Source organism: Hakea prostrata, chromosome 5, assembly GCF_041222555.1.
Source record: "Hakea prostrata isolate BN-2017 chromosome 5, UWA_Hpros_2, whole genome shotgun sequence".
Taxonomy (NCBI): domain Eukaryota; kingdom Viridiplantae; phylum Streptophyta; class Magnoliopsida; order Proteales; family Proteaceae; genus Hakea; species Hakea prostrata.
The window spans coordinates 7,009,874-7,034,528 of NC_142604.1; the positions used below are offsets into that span (position 1 = coordinate 7,009,874).

General features: G+C 38.2%; 2 protein-coding genes across 3 annotated transcripts; both read left to right on the forward strand.

Moving 5' to 3' along the window:
• LOC149014744 (splicing factor U2af large subunit B-like) lies at positions 1-9,106 on the forward strand. Of its 2 annotated transcripts, none has more exons than XM_089155217.1 (13): positions 1-252; positions 1,204-1,427; positions 2,777-2,890; positions 3,863-3,954; positions 4,584-4,651; positions 4,738-4,782; positions 4,881-4,940; positions 6,741-6,801; positions 6,884-6,996; positions 7,170-7,616; positions 7,790-7,925; positions 8,211-8,278; positions 8,501-9,106. In XM_089155217.1, exons 1-13 carry the CDS (start codon positions 130-132, stop codon positions 8,636-8,638), a joined length of 1,689 nt encoding a protein of 562 aa, XP_089011343.1. In that variant the 5' UTR covers positions 1-129; the 3' UTR covers positions 8,639-9,106. The 2 variants fall into 2 exon arrangements, with proteins under 2 accessions (XP_089011343.1, XP_089011344.1); XM_089155218.1 differs by having other exon boundaries at positions 1,225-1,427; positions 8,501-9,101.
• Positions 9,107-15,101: 5,995 nt separating this feature from the next.
• On the forward strand, positions 15,102-23,551 carry LOC149014745 (splicing factor U2af large subunit B-like). Its single transcript, XM_089155321.1, has 13 exons — positions 15,102-15,186; positions 16,662-16,731; positions 16,906-16,991; positions 17,438-17,505; positions 17,592-17,636; positions 17,737-17,796; positions 18,393-18,450; positions 18,535-18,647; positions 18,819-19,256; positions 21,134-21,254; positions 22,215-22,252; positions 22,826-22,877; positions 23,472-23,551. Exons 1-13 carry the CDS (start codon positions 15,102-15,104, stop codon positions 23,549-23,551), a joined length of 1,314 nt encoding a protein of 437 aa, XP_089011447.1.
• The last annotated feature ends 1,104 nt before the right edge of the window (positions 23,552-24,655 follow it).

Genomic DNA, 24,655 nt, shown 5'->3' on the forward strand with positions numbered 1-24,655 from the left:
TGCGAAAGTGAGAAACAGTGTTATTCTCTGAAACCCTAAAATCGCTTCCTTCTTCTGCTCGACATCGCTTTGTGATTAACATCAGCGGCTAAACAAGAGAGTAGTCGAAAAAGGAATAGAAGCTTAAAAATGCCGGATTACAGGGGTAGACATGATGATAATGGCGAAGGGCTCAATGATTACAGTTCCTCACCTCAAGAGAAAACTAGCAGTCATGGTGGAGCGGACGATTTTAATGACTCTAAATCTCGGGTAGCTCTTCGTAATTGATTTATTATTTTTATTTTTTAATTTTGAAGTTCATCTGAATTTGTGTTCTTTTATCTTCATGCCTTGCCTTTTTCTTCTCCATAGTCAAGTGGAGAGATAAAGAGGATCTCAAAGGATTTGGTTCGCAATGGGGGTGTTCTACGGGTTGTATCGGCTGCTTTTATCTTTCTATCGTAATCCGTCTGTACTGGTTTTTCCCCCCTTTTTTTGGGCATTTGCAATATGGATGAACGTGAACCCTTTTGAGTAAATATTGAGTAAATATTGATTAAGGCTTTGAACTATTCTAGCGTTCCCCCTTTTCCTCTTAAAATTTGGTTTTCTCGGAGATCCAGAACTACACACTTGTTTTGTTCACACAGAATTTTGTTGATAGGGTCTGAATTTCTGGACTCGGACATTGGCTATTCGCTCTCGCTCTCGTATACCCTTTATTTATGTGGATATTTCGTTTCAAGTTTGAGCGCAAGTTATTTGAATGGTTCATCAAGGAAATAACTGTGATTTCTCACTTTAGCAGCCTTAACGATGGTGCCTAACTTTATTTCCTTTGAATGTCTGATTAGCTTTTCTGGAAGGGGAGAGGAATCCTTAATCAGGGTTTTTAAAAGTGCTACTTGTAACACTTCACTATGCATGGTTGTACCTGCTATTGAATGTGGCGCTCTTATTTCCGTTACTTGTAGTACGTATTAAACATACTTGAATTTGCGTTCTTCTAGCATTTAAGTCCCCCTCTCCCACCTCTTTCTTTTCCTTTCATAATTTCTCAATTCTGAATTAAGTTTGTCGTCCTGAAGAACTATTTGAATATTCAGAGTTGGAGGTCAAAACATATATTTTAATTGTTGAATTATACTTTTTAATTAAAATTTCCTATTCTAGAATATTTTCAGTTCGCTATTTCTTCTACCCTTCTTGACGTAACAGCAGAAATGCATTGGTTCATTGCAGCACAGCTCACGTGATTACGAGAGAGAGTCTTCACGGAGTAGGGATAAGGAAAGAGAAAAAGGGAGGGATAAGGACAGGGAGGGGGATCGCGATAGAGACCGTGATCGTCGAGACCACTATAGGGAGCGGAGTGACAGAAGGGAGCGCGGTCGAGATAGAGAAGATGATGATGATCATCATCACCGAACCCGAGATTATGAAAGGTATGATTTTTGAACCATGTTCCACTCCCACGGTGTATGATAGCTACTATAGTGACTGGAATTGGTAAGATATATTCAAGAACTCTTTTCTGTTTAAGCTGTTCCACCGATAGTTATGTGAGAGAAGGACCCATATGCCCCTGTTGATTCCCTTCATCCCTCTCTTCTCTTTGTTAACACCATAAATATGACTTCTATTGTGGTTTGCTCTACTAATAACGTAAGTACGACAAGTGCATGATGAAAATTTAATTTTGATCCATTAAAGATTTTCACATCTCCACTCAACAAAAGCCTTAGTCCTTGAGGTGGGCATTAAAGAAAACTTATTGGGTAGTTGATATAAAATGACTTTATAGCTAGATGATTGAGGTTTGTGAGATGCATTCTTATGCTGTGAAAAGTTGACAGCATGTGGTTTCACTTTCATCCATTCAATGCATTATACTACTGGACGTCTGGTGCAAAATAATCCCTACCATGACTCAATAACATCCCCCCTTCCCCTCCCCCTCCCCCCCCCCCAAAAAAAAAGAGAAGAAAGAAAGAAAGATGCATGTGATAAGATTTTATTTTTTCTGCAGTATGTGGTTATGCTCGATAGGGGCGGGCCTTGGTGCAATGGTTGGTGGGTCAATGTTGTATCCCAAGGTCAAGGCATTGAAATAGTCTCTTTGCGGAAATTGATGGGTTAAGGCTATCTGAAAATTACTCCCTCGGACTCTGCCTCCGTGGAAGCCTTTGACACCGAGTTTATTCTTTTAGATGGCTATGCCAAATCCATTATATGTTCCTAGCTTGATATTAGAGATCAAAGTGTTTTCAACTTATGTTAAAAAATCACATGTTCTTTACTTTGGTTTAAGAGTCTTAAATGATTTAGGATTTATTAATAAATTTTAAGATTAAATTGCTAGTCAACAAGCATTTTCAGCTGAGTTTGGCTTATACTGTTGTGTGCTTGTGTATCAAATTTTTTTGTTGATAAAAAATCCATCCTTGTGGATGTTGAGCTATATTGGGCAGGCCTAGGAGAATGGCTAGGCCTCTTTTTCTGTTTTACCTTCATGCTTGAATGCTATAATTTTGTTAAGCACTTTTGAGCATCATCTTGCTTTAGTTAATGCTGCCGTGCTGTATTTTCCAAATATACATCCCTGAAATTTCTCGGTATGTCTGCACCAAAGAAGTTTATGGATCATAATACATAACTAAATTTAATTGATTTGGCTTTATAATTTTAGTTTCCTTGTCGTTTTCTCCCCCTGGATCCTTGGGCTTTAGTCCATTGATGAGCCAAATGCAACGTTGATGCTTTTACTGATTTTTTCTTTTGATACATCTTGCAGGCACAGAGATTCTGATCGTGATCGAGGGCGTAGATCTGAATCTCGCTCAAGGGGCAGATCTCGTCATAGATCAAGATCTGGGTCTCCAACTCGATCCCGATCAAGATCGAAGAGGTAATCTTACACGTTACAGTTCATTTCACTGCTATGTTCTAGTTGAGCATTGGATCTCTGTGTCCTTAACTGATTTTCAGTTGTTCACCAGTTGTGATTATTGTGAAAGCTCTGGCCATCATCGACATTATTGCATTTGGTTTCATAAAGAACTAGTTTGTGTTACACTACATATTAGCTGCCGTTTTGAATGAGAATTTATGCATATGCATTTGTAATTATTCCATCAACAATACCTGCTGATAAAAGTTTGTTTGCAACATTTTGAATTTTTTGTTATTTACCTTTGGTTAATTTGTTTAAAACTCTGCTAGCCATTTGCATTTTTTAGCCTGATGTCTTTCATTTCCTGGTCCACTTGCTTGTGTTTTGAGTTTTATGTTATTGCAAAGTTCACCTTCAAATCCACTTATCACTTCTCAACGGGTTGTATGTTTTGGTCCTGTTGTCTGTCTGTTTGAAGCAGGGCTTCTGGTTCCTTTGTCTGGAAAATTGTTCAGACTTGATGGTCTGCTGACCAGGCATTAGGTTTCAAAGAACCGTCATTGAAATAATACTCATTATCAGGCACGGCTGGCTGTTGACTGCACAGTTTGACTTATTATACTGTGGCTGAAAACCTTGGACTTTTGTGCCGGTTCCCCCTTTTTCCTCACCTCTCTCTCTCTCTCTAAACTTATCATCATACAGTGGCCAAAAATCGTTTGGACTTCTGTGCAGGTTCTCCGGATCAACCTTTTGTCTTGTCTTTTTTTTTTTTTTTTTGGGGGGGGGGGGGGGTGTACGTGGGTTGTCTGTTGGATGGGGTTAGGGTTAGCATTTCTGATGCATATGAATGGATATGAATTCCATCTTTGATAGTAATTTTAGTTGTAATAACTACCCATGTTTCTTAGGATTATCTGTACCCCCATTATGGGAATCAAATTTTATTTTCTAGAGTAACAGGCTAATTTAATCTTGTCATTGCAGCAAGCGGATTAGTGGTTTTGACATGGCACCTCCGGCAACTGCATTGATGCCGGGAGCTGCCGCCGCTGCCGTTGCCACCGCCACTGCCACAGGTACATGTCTTGTCTTTTCTAATTTTTTCCGTTGTTTCATTGCCAATCTAATTCTTTTGTATAGCTTGGAGAGTCGTATCAATTGCTTGGTACCGGTTGGTAAGCTATATTCATTTGATTTTACATTGATAGTAGAATGAAGTCAAGGCTACCATCTCTCTATTGGGTTTTTTTTTTTACTTATTTTTTTTATATTCATGAATTAATTCTGAAACTGAGAGTGGTTTTTGGTTGTTTCTTGTTTTTGGTGTTTCTTTGTTTGTTTTTGGTGTATGTTTTGTTGTAAGAAGGCAATGTTGGGCTACTTGTCCCACTGTGCTGTCAATGGGCGTGAGCCGACTTCTGTAGCTTTTATGTACAAGGAGGATTCAATGCACCGGTTTGATGGTTCTTGTTCGTCATCAATCGGCTACTATTGCCTGTTTTGGTAGTCTTTACAAATATTTCCTCCTGTACCAGAAAATACTGTATTCATTTCGTCTCCTTGATATTTTTTTGATTACAAGAGGCTAGGGCATGGTTATTTTGTTGAGCACTTGTGCAGATGAGGAGGTGCATATTGATCTGTTACTCATAATCAAAATAATTAGTTTTTCATTTACACTGTTTAATTTACTTTGCTTTTGCAGGTCAATTGACTGGGGCAGCTCCGACCATCCCAGGAATGTTTCAGAACATGTTACCGTTTCCTGGACAGGTTAGTTTATTTATTTCACATTTTTGATAATGTTTATAATAATGTATTAGATAATTGATGTTGTTCATTGCTCTGGATGTGTCCAGTTGGCAACCCCACTTTTTGTGCATCCTCAGGCAATGACTCAGCAGGTATGATGTATCAATATTTTAGTGGTTTAGTTCACCCTATCTTGGAAGCATTTGATGGCTGATGATAGTTTCCCCCCCCCCCCGCGCGGCAATCATAGGCAACAAGACATGCTCGGCGGGTTTATGTTGGTGGCCTTCCTCCAACGGCAAATGAACAGGTGATTCATCCTATTGACACTTTGTTGTCTTATGCTAACAATTGGTGAATGTGTTTTCCCATTTCCATTGCTTTTGGAATAAGTTTAGTTGTGAAATTAGTACCATTTTTATTCTGAAGAATGGATAACAGTCATTCAGTGTTAATGCTTTGAGTTATTAATTAGATCCTCCAAAGCTTCTGTCTTATAGTGTAAGAGGGAAGAGAAGAATTTGAAAAATGTTGCTCCATAGCCGATTTAATTTGATGAATCTGCTATGGTTTTTTGTTTCCTTTATTTATTTATTTAAATGGGGGTGGGGTCTTTATGTTTTCATTGCAGGCTATCTGATGTAGCCTCACTGGGATTAGAGCCAATAAACCCAGGATCTTTGGTGAGCAGGTAAATTAGGGTTTACAGAACCCTGTGGCTAGGGGATTATGAGCTGTTTAGGGGTTTTAGGGTTTGTGGGGGAGTTGCACTAGGTTTGTTTATTTCAAATTATAGGGTGTCTCTAGTTGGTAGTAGGGCTGCAACTTGGAGTTGAGTGCAAGGGGGATTGAGGTAGTGGTGACTAAGGGGAGGGAATTATGTGGTGGGAGTGGGAGTTATGGAAATTAGGGTTTTGGGGGGAAAGGAGAACTGAATGGTATGGGAGGGGTTCTTTGCTAGGTGCAATAGAGGGAAGGGTAGGGGTCAATGGCTTACCAATTTAGGGGGGCTTGATGATGAGCATTGTCTGGAAGAATGTAATAATAAGCTGCCGCAGGACCCTGCACTTGAAAACCCTAATACACTACTTGACCTTGATCTTTTGTTACAACTCTCTTCAATACTTTTATTCATCAACTGCCTTTATTACTAGTAGAGGCTGCACATTTATAGCCTTCATTAGGGACTCCTAAAAGTAGGACTTCTACTTATCTCAACCTAGACTGGCTGAATTAACAAACTGAAAACAGAATTAGACTCCTTACAAACTCCTGAAAATAACTAGATCTAGCTGGCCTGAGTAGGACTGCACAAATTACCAAAATATCCCTGCTGTGGATTCATGCTTCTATGCTGCTGGGCAGTGCCATATGCTATGGGAATCAACCCTAGGCCTTCTTTTGAGCCTTGGGGACCTTCTTGCGGTTAGCGTGGCCTTGTGGGGATGTACATCACTATGTACCCTAACAATATATGAAGCTTTGGTTTTGGGTGAGGGTTCTTATAATGTCTTTCGGCGATTGGTTGAGAGATCTCCATTCTGTTATTTTTCTACATAGTAAAAAGTTCTTCGCCCTGGATGTAGCATGTCACATTGGTGTGTGATCTACCTTAAATCTGTGTGTTCCTTTTTGTTTTGTTGTTGTTTCTGTTTGCGTTGTAGACTTGTATTGGTGTTCATTCTAACTCCCAAAAATAGTGTTTTGGAAAATTTAGTTTACATCTAATTGCTTCATTTCTTAAAATAAATGTCAGAGTCAAGATCTCATTCATTTGAAACATCAGATGTTGGGGTTTAAAGAAGCTAGATAGTTGACTGCCTTGTAACATATTGGTGAGTCTTTGTGGAACATAAAAAGCAGTTCCAGTATTATATGGGTCTTCTGCTATTTTTTAGCCTGGATGTTGTTGTTTTTTATTGTTATACTTACTATTGTCACTTCCAGTTTATATGCATAATTAGTCTTGAAAGCATCAATCTTTTGAATCATGTTTGTCAGTCTTATCTGAAAGCATTGCTTAACTTATTGATATTTGAGAACTTAAAATCTAGGTTATGCAAGGTTGAATTTTTTGGTTACTAAATTTGTATGTATTTTTTCCTCCCAGTCAGTGGCGACTTTCTTCAGCCAGGTTATGGCTGCAATTGGAGGAAACTCTGCTGGGCCAGGTTTGTATTCCTTCAGACCTGTGCTCCCTGCACTGCATTGATTATTTTGATATTTATAGATTTTGATCCTTGTTTTTGCCAGGTGATGCTGTCGTTAATGTGTACATTAACCATGAGAAGAAGTTTGCCTTCGTTGAGATGAGATCTGTTGAGGAGGCTAGCAATGCAATGGCGTTGGATGGTATTATTTTTGAGGTAGTATGCTCTTGTTGTTCTCTCATCTTTTTATCCATATTTTGAACATATCTAATCTGTTATTGGTTTTCAGAGATCTCGGCTATGAGGAATATAATAATTTTAATTTTGCATGTCTTTTGTTGACCTGATAGTTTTGGATTTCTTTAAGCTGATTTTTGTTTATTTGAAAGGGCACACCGGTGAAGGTGAGGAGGCCAAGTGATTACAATCCTTCTCTTGCTGCAGCACTTGGGCCAAGTCAACCCAATCCCAACCTCAACCTAGCTGCTGTTGGATTAACACCAGGTTCTGCTGGTGGACTTGAGGGTCCTGATCGCATCTTTGTGGGTGGACTACCATACTATTTCACAGAATCACAGATACGAGAACTGCTGGAATCATTTGGACCTCTTCGTGGTTTTGATCTTGTCAAGGACAGGGAAACAGGGAACTCCAAAGGCTATGCATTTTGTGTGTATCAGGATCTGCAAGTGACTGACATTGCTTGTGCAGCTCTTAATGGAATAAAAATGGGTGATAAAACTCTCACTGTCAGACGTGCAAATCAGGGTGCTTCACAGCCCAAACCTGAGCAGGAAAGTATATTACAGCAAGCACAGCAGCAGGTGATGTTGCAGGTAAGCATTAATTGCCATTTATAACATTATTATGGACGGTCTAAGCTTCTTCAACTCTCAATTTTGGTTATAATACAAAGCGGGTTTCATTAAAACTTTTTGTAGAATTCTCATTTTGATTTTGCTTTAGTCCTTCAGTCTGGGATCATTAATGAGTGTTTGAACTATGGCAGAGACTTGCTTTTCAAGGTGGTGCATTACCGACCAAGGTTATAAGCTTAACAGAGGTTGTTAATCCCGATGAACTGAAGGATGACGAGGAGTATGAAGACATAATGGAAGACATGAGAACAGAAGGCGGAAAATATGGTGAATCTCATGATTCAAATATCTTCTTTCATTTGATATAATTTGCTCCAATTATTTCCCAGATATTAGTCTTCATCATCTTCTTTTATCCTTTTGTTTTGACTGCCTTTTTTAGTATCACATTCACTATAGAAAATCAAGTTTTAACCCACATGGAGAAGATCCGATAATACTTTTTTGTCTTGCTCTACCCTCCCTCTCTCTTCCTCATCTTCCTCTTCTTCCTCCATGTTCATTTTGTTAACATGGTACTTGAAGATAAATATTAATTTTTTGCTTTTGCAGGGAATCTGGTTAATGTGGTCATTCCACGTCCTGGACCAAATGGCGAGTTACCTCCAGGTGTTGGGAAGGTTGGTTGAGAGATTTGTCGTTGTTTCCTTTTCATAATATACAATAAATAACATGGAAGGTGCTCCATCTTATTGTAAATATATTGATTTTCATGTAATGTTTCCTATGCATGGAGACCACCATAATTTTTTTTGTTTTACATTTTAACAAGATAGCAGTTCTCCTCTTTTTTGGTTTTTTTTAAGGTCTCTTAACTACACTTGTTTATTACTGTTTCTCAGGTGTTCTTGGAGTACACTGATACAGATGGAGCCTCAAAAGCCAGACAAGGGTTGCATAACAGAAGATTTGGTGGAAATTTAGTCTCAGCCAACTTCTATGCAGAAGACAAATTTTCCCAGGGAGATTACAGTGGATGAAACTTCTATGCGGGGACATGTTCTAGGGTGTTATGATGGACGATAATTGTTTCTCTCAAAAATTTGCTGCTCAGTTTCCTTTGAATTTTCGTATTGTAACATAAAGTCCAAATATAGAGTCGTCTTTTCCCCTGTTTAGATAGATAAGTACATCATCTTAATTAGTTAATTGGGGGATGAATTCTGTTAGCTAGACTTGATTGTCTTGTTAAATGGCTTTCTGACTAGAACCTGTGCAGATTCGAGACCATATTTTTTATAAACTTTGTTTGAAGCTTTCTTGTAGAATCCGGTACGTTGCCATTTGGTCTTTTGAAGGGATTATCTTTTCATGAAATCCCAGGGAATTTTTCCAAATGAACGCACAGTTGGTTCTAACGAATTTTGAAGAAGGTAATGACTATCAAAAGCCTTTTTAGGACATAAGTAGTATTTCGCAGGTGGGGAATGCCAAAAGCCTGCTTCTGCCGAGTGTTGAGCGTATGATACTCAAGGAATAAGAGTTCGCCCAATATTGCCAATGAAATTTCGCCCAATATCTCTGGTTCGCTACCTAGGGAACTGGCCAATATAAATTTCACCGATAAAGTTATGCCGAAAAGCCCCTGTAAATGTGGCTGACTGACGTTTTGAATATCGATCTTGAATCAGCCAAGTTCTTGAATCAGACTCAGGTTCCGACGAGTTACAGTAATCTCGGGCATAGTAACCATTAGGAGGACTCGCCTTTCAGCTTAATTGCAGATTCTTCTCCTTCTCCTTCGGATCTTCCTCAGTTCCCTGAGCAACAAGTCCAAGCACAGTAGCAGCATTGATGTGATAGGGTGTGATTATCTAGGAGTAGACCAGGACCTCAATGGCTCAATTTCATTGGAAACTAGGAGGAATTCAGTTTGGAGGACAATGGGAAGAAGCTCCGGCGGGCCGCCCCGGCTTCTTCCTCTTCCAACTGCAGCTGATGCTACTGGTTCTCTTCTGCTTCTTCCTCTTCCAACTGCGGCTACAGCACCGTTGCTACTGCTTCTCTTCTGCTTCCGGCGATTTTCCTCTTCCAACTGCGATCTTCCGCTGCTACTGGTGTTGTTCTTTTGTGTTTATTCCTCTTCCAGAAGTGGCGGTTAGCGCTGCTACTGCTTCTCTTTTTCTTGCTCTTTCTTTCTTCTTCTTCTCCTTCAACGATTTTCTTTTGATTCCCCGGAAAATGGTTAAGAGAGGTTGTTAATCCCAATGAACTGAAGGATGATAATGAGTATGAAGTGTAAAGGAAACGGAGAAAGAATCACTGTATTTGAGCTGGAACTTCTAGGCGCGTTACAACGTCGCTTTCCTTGAGACGTAATTCACCCTCACATCAAGGTGTTATGAGGTACTGCGAACCGTCTCCCAGGATACAAAGAAGTCCAACTTCGAGTTGAATCTCTCAAGTTTTGCTAAGCACTTGCAAAACTCAAGAACAGAGAAGACTTCGGGATTATTCTCTCTCTTGTTCTGTTGTTGTGAAGCTAGAAGATTTTTATAGGGATTGATGTGCCTCTACTGAACAGTTCATGACTTTGTTCGTATGGGTGCACCTCTCTGTAGGGATACGAATGCTGACTTTTAGATATGAGCCGTGGGATCGTTCGGCCGCATGATCTAACGGTCCATATTGAACCATCAAAACTATGTTTATGGATCTACTTCCATCGCCCTAGATCTACCGTTGATCAAAACACACGGTTCAGTGCTAAGTGCGTGGGCCACAAACGCCCATAGCCCATAGCCCATAGCCCACGCCGCGCGTGCGCGCTCGGACGGTATATTGTCCTCGCTCATACACTGTACACACTGGCGTGTCTCATTATTATAAATTAAAGTTAAATAGGTGGTACCTATTAATTAACCTAGATTCCGACACCTCGGTTTCCAATGTGGGACTATATAATAATACACTTTTCCTAAAATAAATTAAGAAAAGTTTTGCACTTACAAAACCAATAAAATGAAACATATTTTATTATATTAAAAATAATACAACATGAAGACATAGTTGAAGATATGAGAACAGATGGCGGAAAATATGGTGAATCTCATGATTCAAAAATTTTCTTTCATTAGATATATTTAGCTCCAATTATTTCCCAGATATTAGTAAAAGAAACAATGATTATTGGTCACTTGTTTATTCCTGTTTCTCAGGTGTTCTTGGAGTACACTGATACAGATGGAGCCTCAAAAGCCAGACAAGGGTTAAACTGATGAATTTTATTACTTGATATCAAATTAGTTCATATATTTGTTCAGTTTCCTCCCATATCTCAATAATAAACAACTGAATCAAACAAAAAAACTGGGTAACCTATCCCACGAATCCATGAAATATCTTAAATCAATAGCTATGAACAATTTATAGCCAACAATAAAAGGAAAAAAAAAGGGAAAAATATATGTTGCAGGGCTTGCAGCACCAAGCGCATGGACATGGATGTAGCTTCATGCAATACATCCCCTTTATATTGGTTAGATCTTCTCTCTCCTATGAAAAAAACAAATAATTTTTTTTCTTCTTAGTTGCCAACTTGATATATACATCAGGAAAATAAAAAAAACAAAAACTTGATAGATACTTTTTTATGCAAGAATTATTTTACTAGAAGTGCTTCAAATCCTCCGGATGAACCCTAATTAGAAAAGACTGAATAAGTTTTGAAAGTAATGAGAAAATGGCTCTACTCACATAGATGGGAATTTTCTTAAATCTAGAAAACTAGGATCAATTTAGTTTGCTCACATATCAACTAGATCAAATCTCAAGATTTGGTGGAATTTTGAAGTAGGTAATGACTATGAGAAGTCTTTTTAGGACATAAGTAGTATTTCGTAGGTGGGGAATGCCAAATGCCTATTTCTGTCGAGTGTTGAGCGTATGATACTTTTCAGTTTTGGTCTAGAATGTGTGAATGTAGGAGCAATGTTTAAAGTATCCCGACGATACTATACGATACTTGCCGATACGTATCCATATTTGACCCCACCGATACGATACATCTCGATACGTCTCTCCATTGAATTATATTAAAATACATTAGCTAGAGCGATACAATACTCGATACAGGATGATACGTCTCTTAAAATCACCTGACCGATACGATACTCGATACCGATACTTTAAACCTTGTGTAGGAGACATGACATGGTAAAAGTTGTTTTTTGGTTGGAACTTACCCTTTAAATGGAATAAAAGGTATGGTTGATACGGCATTTATTTGAAAAGAATATGGTATTATGCAGGCTTTGGGGAGACCCAATGGCCTTATGAGTTATTTTTTGTACTATATTTTTTTGGTCAACACTTTTCCTTTCCTATGATAAATATGAAATAAAGTTGCACGGGGTAGGACGATTGTGTTTCCTTCACATTCATAGCCACATACTCGGAAAGGGTTTATCTTTTTATTTTTTGATGAATTAAAACTTCAATTAAAAGGAAAAGTTAGTGCTGGAAGCACCTACATATTTTACGTGATGTACTACTACAACTATCCAACTGGTTGGCTGCAAAATATGCATACTTTTCAAAAAGCAATTGGAGCTAGCACTGGGTTAGAAAAATCAACATATGTCACGTATTTTGATGTATTAGCTAAGTCCATTAACCGTGGTAATTCCTCGAGAGACCACTTTTCTCTTGAAGGCGGATGGTAAGAGCTTCGTGATTGGATGATGATTGGTCCAAATCTTGTTTACCCTTATCGCCCTTTCTTTCGCTATTTGCATGCCTAACTATAGGCCAAAAAGTATAGTATCCAGCATCCCAATAATTTTCCGCATTCCAAAATTGACGGACCGTAGGTGTCCGTCTTTGCATACCCTAATGCTCCAACCTGTTACTCCTAGTTGCTGGTGAGAAACCCCTGCACATATCAAAACATTTTTGTTAGGTTGCAAAAAATGCATACACCAATTCCCATCTAGGTCATCTAAAGCAAAGCTATTGTTATTATATTTTGGGATATTTAATGAATAACTATCTTCATTCCTTTGTAGCTTTAACACCTTAATCCAATGGTTCATGTTATGTAACACCGCCATTGGATTCGGTGTTTTATGATGAAACACCCTCTCATTTCTTTCTTTCCATATGAAATAACATGTTATTATGAATACTGACATAACCCATTGCGCATTGTCTGTACTCAATTGTGAAAGCATATAGAGACAGTGATTGAGGAGCGATGAATTTTGCCAGTATTCGGTGCGGAGCCCCAATGGTCCTGCCTCATGGATTCTTTTTCCCCAATAACATGAGATGAATAAATGCCATATGGTTTCTTCTGATCTTCCACATATGGCACAATCCGCACTCATATTTGACCATTGAGCCAGTTTGGCCCGAATTGGTAACCCTGCATTTAATACCCTCCAAAAGAACACTTTAAATTTTGGGTGTATTGGGAATTTCGACATTTGTTTCCACCACTTCGTAGTTTGCTGGTCGTGGTTCCTTAACATCTGTTTAACTATCTCCTTACAGGCCTGTTTAATTGTAAAATCCCCATTTGGAGAGATTAACGAAGACCAAGAGTCTTCAATTTTTGAGAGAGAGACAGATTGGATTCTAGTAGATAAAGGATTTGGAAATATCTCCTTGTTTTGATTCCGATTTTGGAAAGCTTCAGCCATATCAGCTACTGTTGCCTGTCTGGACCATCTGCTGAAGTCCTGGTTTGTTGTTATGCTTTGTGTGTGATGTTGATCCCATGGGTCGAACCAGAAAGAAGTACCTCGGCCATTCCCTATCTTCCTTGCCACCATTATCTTTAGCTGAGGGATAACGCTGGCGATACTATTCCATATCCATGAACCCTTTTTTGTTGAGACCAGAGGGTCAAAGATGCTTCGATCCTTGAAATATTTGGCATTGAGAATCTTTGCCCACAATGTTTCCGGATTATTGATTAATCGCCAGCCCTGCTTAAGTAACATTGTTGAATTATAATCCTCCATTTTCTTGAAGCCCATTCCTCCCATCTCTTTTGGTTGACAAAATTTGCCCCACGAGATGAGATTCATTTGTTTACTTCTATGTGGTTGCCCATTTTAGAACATTTGATAGATTGCATCTATTTTCTTGCATATTGTTTTAGGAAATCTCAGACATTGCATTTGATAGAGTGCCATAGATTGAATTGATGCCTGCATTAACACTCCCCTTCCTGCAAATGAGAGATTAGATGTTTTCCAAATTGTCTATTTTCTTAGACATTTGATCCACCACCATCTGCAAGGTCTTGGCTTTCGCCCTTCCTAGAGTTAGATTTGACCCCAGATAAATAGTTTCATTTTTAATTTCTTGAACCTTCAGTATTGAAAGTAACGTGTTCCAATCACTCCTAGGAACATTCCGACTGAACAGTTCTAGAACCGTTTTATGAGCCAGTACTTCTTTTGTATCCGCTTTGTAAAATAAGAAAGTATCATCTGCAAAAAATAGATGAGAAATTTCTGGGCCCCCCTCCCAACCTTGATTCCACTTAATAACTTCAGAGATTTATACTCATCGAGGAGCCGTGAGAGGATCTCCATTATAAGTAAGAAAAGATAGGGACTAAGAGGACGTCCCTGCCTGAGCCCTCGTGATCCAGGGACCCAAGAAAACGGATCCCATGGAGCTGTACCCATACCGGGGTAGGGGGAAGTAGTTCTCAGCCGCGTAGATTGGGAATCGGCTCAAGAGACAGCAACACCAGCTTCTCGCCCAGCCACCATGGAGCTCGTTAGATGACCCCATTCCTATCATTTTCGGTAGCAAACACCACGCGCACGCCGTCTCTTCCAAAAATTGTGACATCGATCGCTCCTAATGGAACCCAGAGCTCAACAAGCAAACGGAAGACCTCCGTAACAGCCAACATAACATCCCCAATCACTTTCCCAAACAGTGTCTTAGAGGTCATAACACGATCAAAACCTGAGTCCATCCATCCTCTGTTTGTCGCTCCTCCCCTGAAACCATCCAAGCCCCACCCATGGTCCTTCCCAGAAGCAAATCCAGAACCTTTGGAGAAGGTCGGCTGAGACCGAGAAATCCTAGCATTAGAAGATCTTCCTGCATGCGCCATGGAGACTCGATCCCACCTAGGCACCAAAAAAGGGAAGCAGATAACAAACCGCACTTAGAGAGGAACAGAGTAGGCGATCGAAGAACCTGCACAAATTTAACAAAAACGGGAAGCAAATGTCAAATCCAGAACCAGCAGCAAGAGGAATAAACACCTGATCTAGTAAAGGCTCGTATCGAAGGACAATCATTCTCACTGTAAGCTAAAGATTTGCAATAAATGAATGACATTTCAAGTTTGAAAGTTTATCTCAGGAATCAGGGAAAGTTAAGATTATGGGTAGCAGTCATTGTAGCTGAGGGGTTTAATAAATCCTCAACAGAGGCCTATATATACACAATCCATTCTAAACACCCTTTACAATGGCTCGCAGGCAGAAGATCCTTATCGAAGAAGCTTCACCATGGCAGGCCTCCCCCAGAATGAAATTAGCCCATCACAGCAGTGGTACCCGATACGAAGAGCACCACTGAACACCGGAGAAATAAGACAGAAAAAAAGAACACAGAGAGGCAAATAACGGAGAAACGAAAACACATTGTTTTTTTTTTTGATTTCTTTGGTCTTCTCCTTTAGACGTCCAAAAATGGAGCTTCTTGTTCAATTCCTTTATCCCTCTTTGTTGGGAACATTTTTAGAATTGAAGATGTCAATCCCGAATTTTTAGGATTTAAGATCTTGGAGACGCTTTGAATTGTGACAAGAACCTGTATGGTTGGTGAGGTAAAGGGTTTATCTTTGTTGCTCTTGAATCTGCAATGCTTTTGGGTTGGTTCAAAGATAACTTGAGTAAGTTTCAAACAAGTTATTTACAAACAACAAGAACATTACTTTGTTTCTGGCATTGGACAATTGTGTGTTATTGAAATTAGACATGAGATCACTACTTGTGGGCTATATTTGGCCTCGGTGAGGCTATGCTGATGGGACTAGAGCTTGAGCTGGAAGTTTACGAGATCAATGTTTGCATAGGTCAAATCCGAAAGTTCAAGCATTGCCTAGCAGAGGCGGAGAGAGCGTGCAAGGTTGCCACTATTGCATCATTTTTTATTTACCCCCATAAAAAAATCCCTTTTATATCATTAAAAGGTAAAATTTTCCTAACAATACTTTATATGGAGTAGAGTTGCCAAGCTGCTAGGGTGGCGAGTAACGGGTAATAAACTAATAATTTGGCTTACAAAAATAAAATAGTTTGAGAAGGGATGTATGTGAAATATAAGAGATTAATGGATAAAATAGAATTACACCTCACTTCGTGGAGGCACCTGTAAATTACTGTATAAAGTACTTTTATATAATTCAAAACAAATCATTCCATTCCCTCCCTCTTCATTTACAGTTATAGCTGTTCTCGGGGGGAAAGAGAGCTCTTTGTTAGCTCAACAAGTGTGAGCTAAAGAAGCTGTAAGCTACTCGGAAAATGCACTTGTTCGTTTAGATTATCTGAAACATAAAAAAACCGGAGCGTTCAAGGTGAGACGAGAAGAATACGTAGACCAAGACGAAGGTGTAAGTGTAGAATTTCTCTTTTCTTGATTAGTTCTTTTAATTGTTTCGATATCGTTGTTTGCTAGTTTTTGTTAGTTTGGTTTTTGCGTAAGAACGAGTGTGATTTAGCAACTTCCATAATGATCCAATCTGATCGTCTGATCAAAGAAAGAAACAGTAAGAGCATAGATTCTGGTGGCCTACCGAGAATTTGAAGTGTAGAATTTCTCTCTTCTTGATTAGTCCTTTTAATTGTTTTGATATTGTTATTTGTTAGTTTTTGTTCGTTCGGTTTTTGAGTAAGAGCAGCGAGTGTGATTTCGGCAAGTTCCATTAGTGATCGAATCTGATCAAAGAAAGAAGCAGTAAGAGCATAGATTCTGGTGGCCTACCCAGAATTTTAACTATCTTTCTTGTTTTCTTTAATTCAGTGTCTGTCCGTGTTTCTTGTTTCAGATTGATCATTTTCAATGTCAAGCACTTCCTATTTCCATCTGAACGGTTTTATTTGCATTAGAACTTTATAATCTACTACTAGATCTACTTTTGGTGAGGAGTTGTTTGATCAATTATTTAAAGTCATCGATCTCTCCTTCTGTGGATTTTATTTCTTTTCATGTTGTTCTTGTTTAGGATTCTGGATTCCTCATTTTTATGTGATTCTGTTTGTTCTAGATTCCAAGGCGTGAACGGGATTTTCAATATGAACAAGTTTACTTTTGGAATGTACATGTTAGATATGTCGAAGCGTTACCTTTTTGGTATCCTTGACTTATAAATCTTACTAATGAAGTCAAGGCTACCATCTCTCTATAGGTTATTCATGAATGAATTCTGAAACTGAGAGTGGTTTTTGGTTGTTTCTTGTTTTTGGTGTTTTCTTTGTTTTTTTTTGGTGTATGTTTTGTTGTAAGCCGACTTCTGTAGCTTTTATGTACAAGGAGGATTCAATGCACCGGTTTGATGGTTCTTGTTCGTCATCAATCGGCTACTATTGCCTGTTTTGGTAGTCTTTACAAATATTTCCTCCTGTACCAGAAAATACTGTATTCATTTCGTCTCCTTGATAATTTTTTGATTACAAGAGGCTAGGGCATGGTTATTTTGTTGAGCACTTGTGCAGATGAGGAGGTGAATATGATCTGTTACTCATAATCAAAATAATTAGTTTTTTTTTTCCACTGTTTAATTTACTTTGCTTTTGCAGGTCAATTGACTGGGGCAGCTCCGACCATCCCAGGAATGTTTCCAAATAAGTTACCGTTTCCTGGACAGGTTAGTTTATTTATTTCACATTTTTGATGATGTTTATAATAATGTATTAGATAATTGATGTTGTTCATTGCTCTGGATGTGTTTAGTTGGCAACCCCACTTTTTGTGCATCCTCAGGCAATGAATCCGCAGGTATGATGTATTAATATTTTAGTGGTTTAGTACTTCACCCTATCTTGGAAGCATTTGATGGCTGATGATGGTTCCCCCCGCGCGCGGGGGGCAATCGTAGGCAACAAGAAATGCTCGGCGGCTTTTTGTTGGTGGCCTTCCTCGAACAACAAATGAACAGGTGATTCATTCTATTGACACTTTGTTGTTTTATGCTAACAATGGGTGAATGTGTTTTCCTATTTCCATTGCTTTTGGAATAAGTTTAGTTGTGAAATTAGTACCATTTTTATTCTAAAGAATGGATAACAGTCATTCAGTGTTAATGCTTTGAGTTATTAATTAGATCCTCCAAAGCTTCTGTCTTATAAATGTCAGAGTCAAGATCTCATTCATTTGAAACTTCAGATGTTGGGGTTTAAAGAAGCTAGATAGTTGACTGCCTTGTAACATATTGGTGAGTCTTTGTGGAACATAAAAAGCAGTTCCAGGATTATATGGGTCTTCTGCTATTTTTTAGCCTGGATGTTGTTGTGTTTTTTTTGTTATACTTACTATTGTCACTTCCAGTTTATCTGCATAATTAGTCTTGAAAGCATCAATCTTTTGAATCATGTTTGTCAGTTCTTTATCTGAAAGCATTGCTTAACTTACTGAAATTTTAGAACTTAAGATCTAGGTTATGCTTTTACCAAAAAAAAAAAAAAAAAAAAAAAATCTAGGTTATGCAAGGTTGAATTTTGTGGTTACTATATTTTTATGTATTTTTCCTCCCAGTCAGTGGCGACTTTCTTCAACCAGGCTTTGGCTGCAATTGGAGGAACTGCTGGGCCAGGTTTGTATTCCTTCGGACCCGTGCTCCCTGCACTTGCGTTGGTTATTTTGATAATTTATAGATTTTGATCCTTGTTATTACCAGGTGATCCTGTCGTTAATGTGCACATTAACCATGAGAGGAAGGTTACTTTTGTTGAGATGAGATCTGTTGAGGAGGCTAGCAATGCATTGGCGTTGGATGGTATTAGTTTTGAGGTAGTTGCTCTTGTTGTTCTCTCAGTTTTTTTATCCATATTTTGGACATATCTAATCTGTTATTGGTTTTCAGAGATCTTGGCTATGAGGAATATAATAATTTCAATTTTGCATGTCTTTTGTTGACCTGATAGTTTGACTTGTTTAAGCTGATTTTTGTTTATTTAAAAGGGCTCACCGTTGAAGGTGAGGAGGCCAAAAGAATACAACCGTTCTCTTGCTGAAGCATTTGGGCCAACTCAACCCAATCCCAACCTCAACCTAGCTGCTGTTGAATTAACACCAGGTGCTGCTGGTTTACTTGAGAATCCTGATTGCATCTATGTGGGTGGACTACCATACAATTTCACAGAATCACAGATACGAGAACTGCTAGAATCAGTTGGACCTCTTCGTGGTTTTAAACTTGCCAAGGACATGAAAACAGGGAACTCCAGGGGCTTTGCATTTTGTGTGTATCAGGATCTGGGACTGACTGACAGAGCTTGTGCAATTTTTAATGGATTAAAAGTGGGTTATAGAACTCTCTTTGTCAAACGTGCAAATCAGGGTGCTTCTGAGCAGGAAAGTGTATTACAGCAAGCACAGCAGCAGGTGATGTTGCGGCGGGTAAGCATTAATTGCCATTTATAACATTAGTATGGACGGTCTAAGCTTCTTCGACTCTGAATTTTGGTTATAATACAAAGCGGGTTTCATTAAAACTTTTTGTAGAATTCGCATTTTGATTTTGCTTTAGTCCTCCAGTCTTTGGGATCATTGATGAGTGTTTGAACCATGGCAGAGACTTGCTTTTCAAGATGGTACACTACCAAGGTTATAAGCTTAACAGAGGTTGTTAATCCGATGAACAGAGGTTGCTTGGTGGAAACCAACAAGCAAAAGAAGAAGAGGAAAAGTCATCAAGACTATGATGAGTCTTCTAAGAAGAAGAAATTTGCTTGTTTTGTTTGTGAAAATGTTGGCCATTTCAAAAAAGATTGTAAGTTCAAAAAGGGAAAAAACTGAAAAAAATAATAATATTTTCTTCCTATTCCATAGGCTCAAATGATGAAAATGTATTTGTGGGAAAGGGATACCTTAGTGAGGATTTGTTTGTTCTTAGTGTTTCAAATGTTGTAATTGAAAAGTCTAGTTCTTATTCTGTTTACTTTGTAGTTTTGTTTAATTCTTTTGATTTGTGGCATGGTAGGTTAGGGCATAGTAGTGTGAAATAAATCACTAAACTATACAAGTTAGGGATGATCACCGATAAGATGGAATCTCCCAAGGACAAGTGTAAAACTTGTGTGGAGGCTAAGTTTACCAAAATGCTTCACAAGACTATGGATAGAAAGAGTGATCTTGTGAAATTGATCCATAGTGACTTAAGTGACTATAAGTCATATGAGTCAAGGGGAGGAAACAACTATGTTATCGCCTTCATAGATGATTATTCTAGATATACCATCATGATATACTTGCTCAAATAAAAGGATGAGGCCGGAAAGACATTTATATCTTACAAAACGGAAGTTGAAAATCAACTTGGCAAGAAGATTAAAAGACTTAGAATTGATAGAGGGACTGAGTATTTTAATCTTGATAAGTTTTGTAAGGAAAATGGAATAATCCATGAAAAGACCGCTCCGTACCAACCGGAATCAAATGGGCTAGCGGAAAGGAAAAATAGATCTCTTAAAGAGATGATGAACTCCATGTTGTTGAATTCTAATGTACTACTTGATATGTGGGGGGAAGCCATGTTGACATATTGTTATCTTTAAAAAAGAATAAGGTGTACAATGGTAAAAGGAGGCATATACGCCTTAGACACAATCTTGTGTGACAGTAGATAGATGAAAAAATGATAGCTATCGATTATGTGAAGTCAAAATGGAATCAAGCTGATTTGTTCACAAATGTTATGTCTGTCAAAAATTTGTGTATTGCATCTACATGAATGTGGTTAATGCCTAATCATCGGGTCACATGATGGATACCATACCTATGTGAAGAGGCTAAATACCTGAATTAGGTTCAAAGGGTACAAGCGAAGTCATGGGAAGACTGGTTCAGTACTACTATTTATAATTATTCAATTCTAGGGTGTATATGAAGGTAATAGTACTACCACAAGGGTAAGGTTGAGCAAAGCTCTTAATTAGTCTAATCCCAAGGAATGTGGGGGGTGTGTTAGTTGGGGTGTGTTAGTTGTGGTGCACATCAAAGACTAACCTAAGTGGATGTAGGTGGTTTGGCCGCCGCCAATGAGAATTTATAGGCGAGTTCTCTAAGCATTCATGAATCCAGGATAAGGGACATGGCCAGTTCAAAAGTCCAATGTGTAATATAAAAGGTAGCTCCAAAAGTCGACCTTTGGGACATGGATGATGGGGCGGTCAACTACACTAATGAGGAAAGGTTCAAGGAGTCTGACTCTACCCGTACTTTGTAGCGCGACTCAGTACCCCAACAAGTTTAAGGTAATTGATTCAAGCAACAAGATTATGATGAGTCTTCTACCGACCAAGGTTATAAGCTTAACAGAGGTTGTTAATCCCGATGAATTGAAGGATGATGAGGGGTATGACGAGGGGTATGAAGACATAATGAATAGAGGTTGGGGTAATTGTATTACAAATTCTTCAAACACACAAAAATGAAATTGCAATTCAATTGAGAGATGAAGATCTTTAGCCAATCAGGAGAGCTTGAAGTTGCAACCGAACGAAACACCGCAATGAGGTTGAGTTACACGTTGAGTGCTGTCTTTAAGGTAATTGATGCACCCTACTACCAAGGGTTCTCCGCACCACCACTTCCAAGATAAAAAAACCTCCAACTAGAAGATGAGGTAGTTCTTCTAGTCCCTTCAAGGAGCCAAAAGCTAGAGCACAACACTTAGACAAATTCAAAGAAATAAATTAACTTTGTAATACAAATAATGTGAGAGTGAGGAGTGTTTCAATTGCACACCACATGCAAGGAAATGTTGGGTTTATATAGGCCCAAACCTCACCTTACACCCCTTAAGATTCTTATGGCAATGAATTGGATTTAATCCATTCAATAACCTTAACCCCCCAGGGTAATGGCCATGAAGTTGAAATGAGAATGATGGTCAAGAGTTAGAATTTAAGTAAATTCCACCCTTCAAGTAAGCCCACCACACCATCATGATCAAGACCTTTAAGACCCATGACCAATGTCATGAAGAGCCTCATAACCAAGGTCATGAAGGGCCTCCTTTACTCATAATGCCTCATTACCACCCTTACCTCATGGGTCCCACACACTTAACAAAATAGTTAAATAAAAAAAATACAAAAACTAATTTTGAAACCTAATATACAGATAATATAGATTTTAATAAAAAACCTAACATTTATCTTTTTGTTTTGACTGCCTTTTTTAGTACCACATTCACTATAGGAAATCAAGTTTTAACCCACATGGAGAAGATCCCATAATACTTTTCCGTCTTGCTCTGCCCTCTCTCTCTCTGCCTCATCTTCCTCTTCTTCCTCCATGTTCATTTTGTTAACTTGGTACTTGAAGATAAATATCAATTTTTTGCTTTTGCAGGGAATCTGGTTAATGTGGTCATTCCAGGTGTTGGGAAGGTTGGTTAAGGGCCTGTTTGGTTACATGAATCTAGAGATTTCAAATCTCTAGATTCATGAACGTGTTGGGAAGTTCACGTTTTAGTGTAAAAGGTGAACCGAGATTTATGGGAAAGGGGAAAAACCGATTTCAAAAAGCTATACAATTGTACATTCACAAAAATCATGTCGATCAAATAAATTTTTAGGATGAATTCACAGATTTCATTCCACAACCAAACACTTAATTTTTTAAATTATAACTCCATAGATTTGAAGTCTATAGATTTGAAATCTCTAGATATTTGAAATCTCCAGACTTAAGAGATTTGTCAGTGTTTCCTTTTCATAATATACAATAAATAACATGGAAGGTGCTCCATCTTATTGTAAATATATTGATCTTCATGTAATGTTTCCTATGCATGGAGACCACACAATTTTTATTTATTTTACATTTTAACAAGATAGCAGTTCTCCTCTGTTTTGGGTTTTTTCTTTTAAGGTCTCTTTAACTATAAGTTATTTTATTGAGTCCTTGGCTTAGTAAAAGAAACTATGATTATTGATCATTTGTTTATTATTGTTTCTCAGGTGTTCTTGGAGTACACTGAGACAGATGGAGCCTCAAAACGAAAGAAGGGACAGCCAGTGGCGGAGCCACGTTGGGACCCGAGGGGCCATGGCCCCCGGATTTTTTAAAATTGTAAATATCCTTGTTTTTTCCCCTTATTTCTCTATCTTTAAATGTGAAATACCATTATTTGCCCCCTCCAAAAATTAAAAATAAAAATTTAAGATAAAGATGATGGGTACAAATGTCATTCATAATCTCTATTTAATGGTTATCATTCAATCCCTAGTTTTAAGGAATAAAAGGTAAAATAAAAAAAAAAAAAAAAAACACGATCCATGAATTTCTCCTTATATATTATCTCCTATTTTCATTTTTATTTATTCTCTCATGAATCTCCTCTTTTATTCTTATTTTTTTTCCTTTTTTTCCTCACACGTCCCACAAAATATTTAAGTAGTTGGCAAACTTTGGAAATTTCCTAAACCCCCCCCCGGTTTCCCCCTCCCCCTTTTTATATTTTTTTTTTCTCTCTACTCTCACGCAATTTTCTATTATTTACCTAATTTTTAATGTAGACTCTACATTAAAATATAATAATATATTTTGAGTTGGGACCTACAGTGGGTCCCACATTGGCCCACATACATTCGCCCCCTTCCATGTTCAATCTTGGCTCTGCCCCCCTGGTCTCAGCCAACTTCTATGCAGAGGACAAATTTTCTCAAGGAGATTACAGTGGATGAAACTTCCATGCGAGGGACATGTTCTTGGAGATCACTTGTTTTGACATTCTCTTCTTATTTCTGGATCCACTTAACTGAACCTTGGAATAAGCTGCTCAAACCTTCCACAAAACCTAACCCTTAAATTCTAGGGTTCCACCGGGATAATCTAGAAAGCTAGTTGTTTTGGATGCATTAGACAGAAAAGCAAACATGGTGATCATCTGCACCCATTTTTTCTTGAACATCTAGCGACTCCTAGTTGGTTGCTACTTGACATGTTCGGATCATTAAGACAGAGGAATGTCATCAACAGGTTGGTATCTATATTAGGATCAAGACTGAGATGGTTCCGCATTGTTCCAAAAAAGCGTTCTCCCGCTCAAGGATAATTTCCGTACTTGTATGTGTATGTCCCTTTGCTTGCATGAACTCCTTAATTTAATAATCTTTTTATTTTTTTCTCTTTGATAGGAGGCAATACTACAATTTTTCGAGCAAAAGTGGTTCTGATCAATTGATTTCCTCCAATTTCTTAATCTTTTTGTCTGAAGTTTTATCATCATATTCTTTTTATTTCGTTCATCACACTAACAAAGAAAGCAAAAAACAGTTAGTGAAATAATAATGAATAGGGTTCGGCAATAAGTTGTCGTAGAAAGATATATCCCAATAAAAATTTCAGTTGGACATATTCATTACAAATTCATGAAGGTGGGAAAATCAAGTTTTCCATGATGAACACTTGGATAACACTCGATATGCATGTTAGAATGAACAAAGTAGTTAAATTTTTATTTTGATGGCTTAGTCTAGGTCATTTTCATCTTCATACTAAAACCATTATTACTTGGGTGTGAATGAAGCCTCACGATGAATCATATGAATCTTGTTTAGATAGATAAGTACATCATCTTAATTAGTTAATTGGGGGATGAATTCTGTTAGCTAGACTTGATTGTCTTGTTAAATGGCTTTCTGACTAGAACCTGTGTAGATTCGAGGCCATATTTTTTTGACTTTGTTTGAAGCTTTCCTGTAGAATCCGGTACGTCGCTTTTTGGAGAAGGTAAGAGCTTGATCTACGTGGCTCTATATATTATCAAGAATCCAAATTCACGTAAC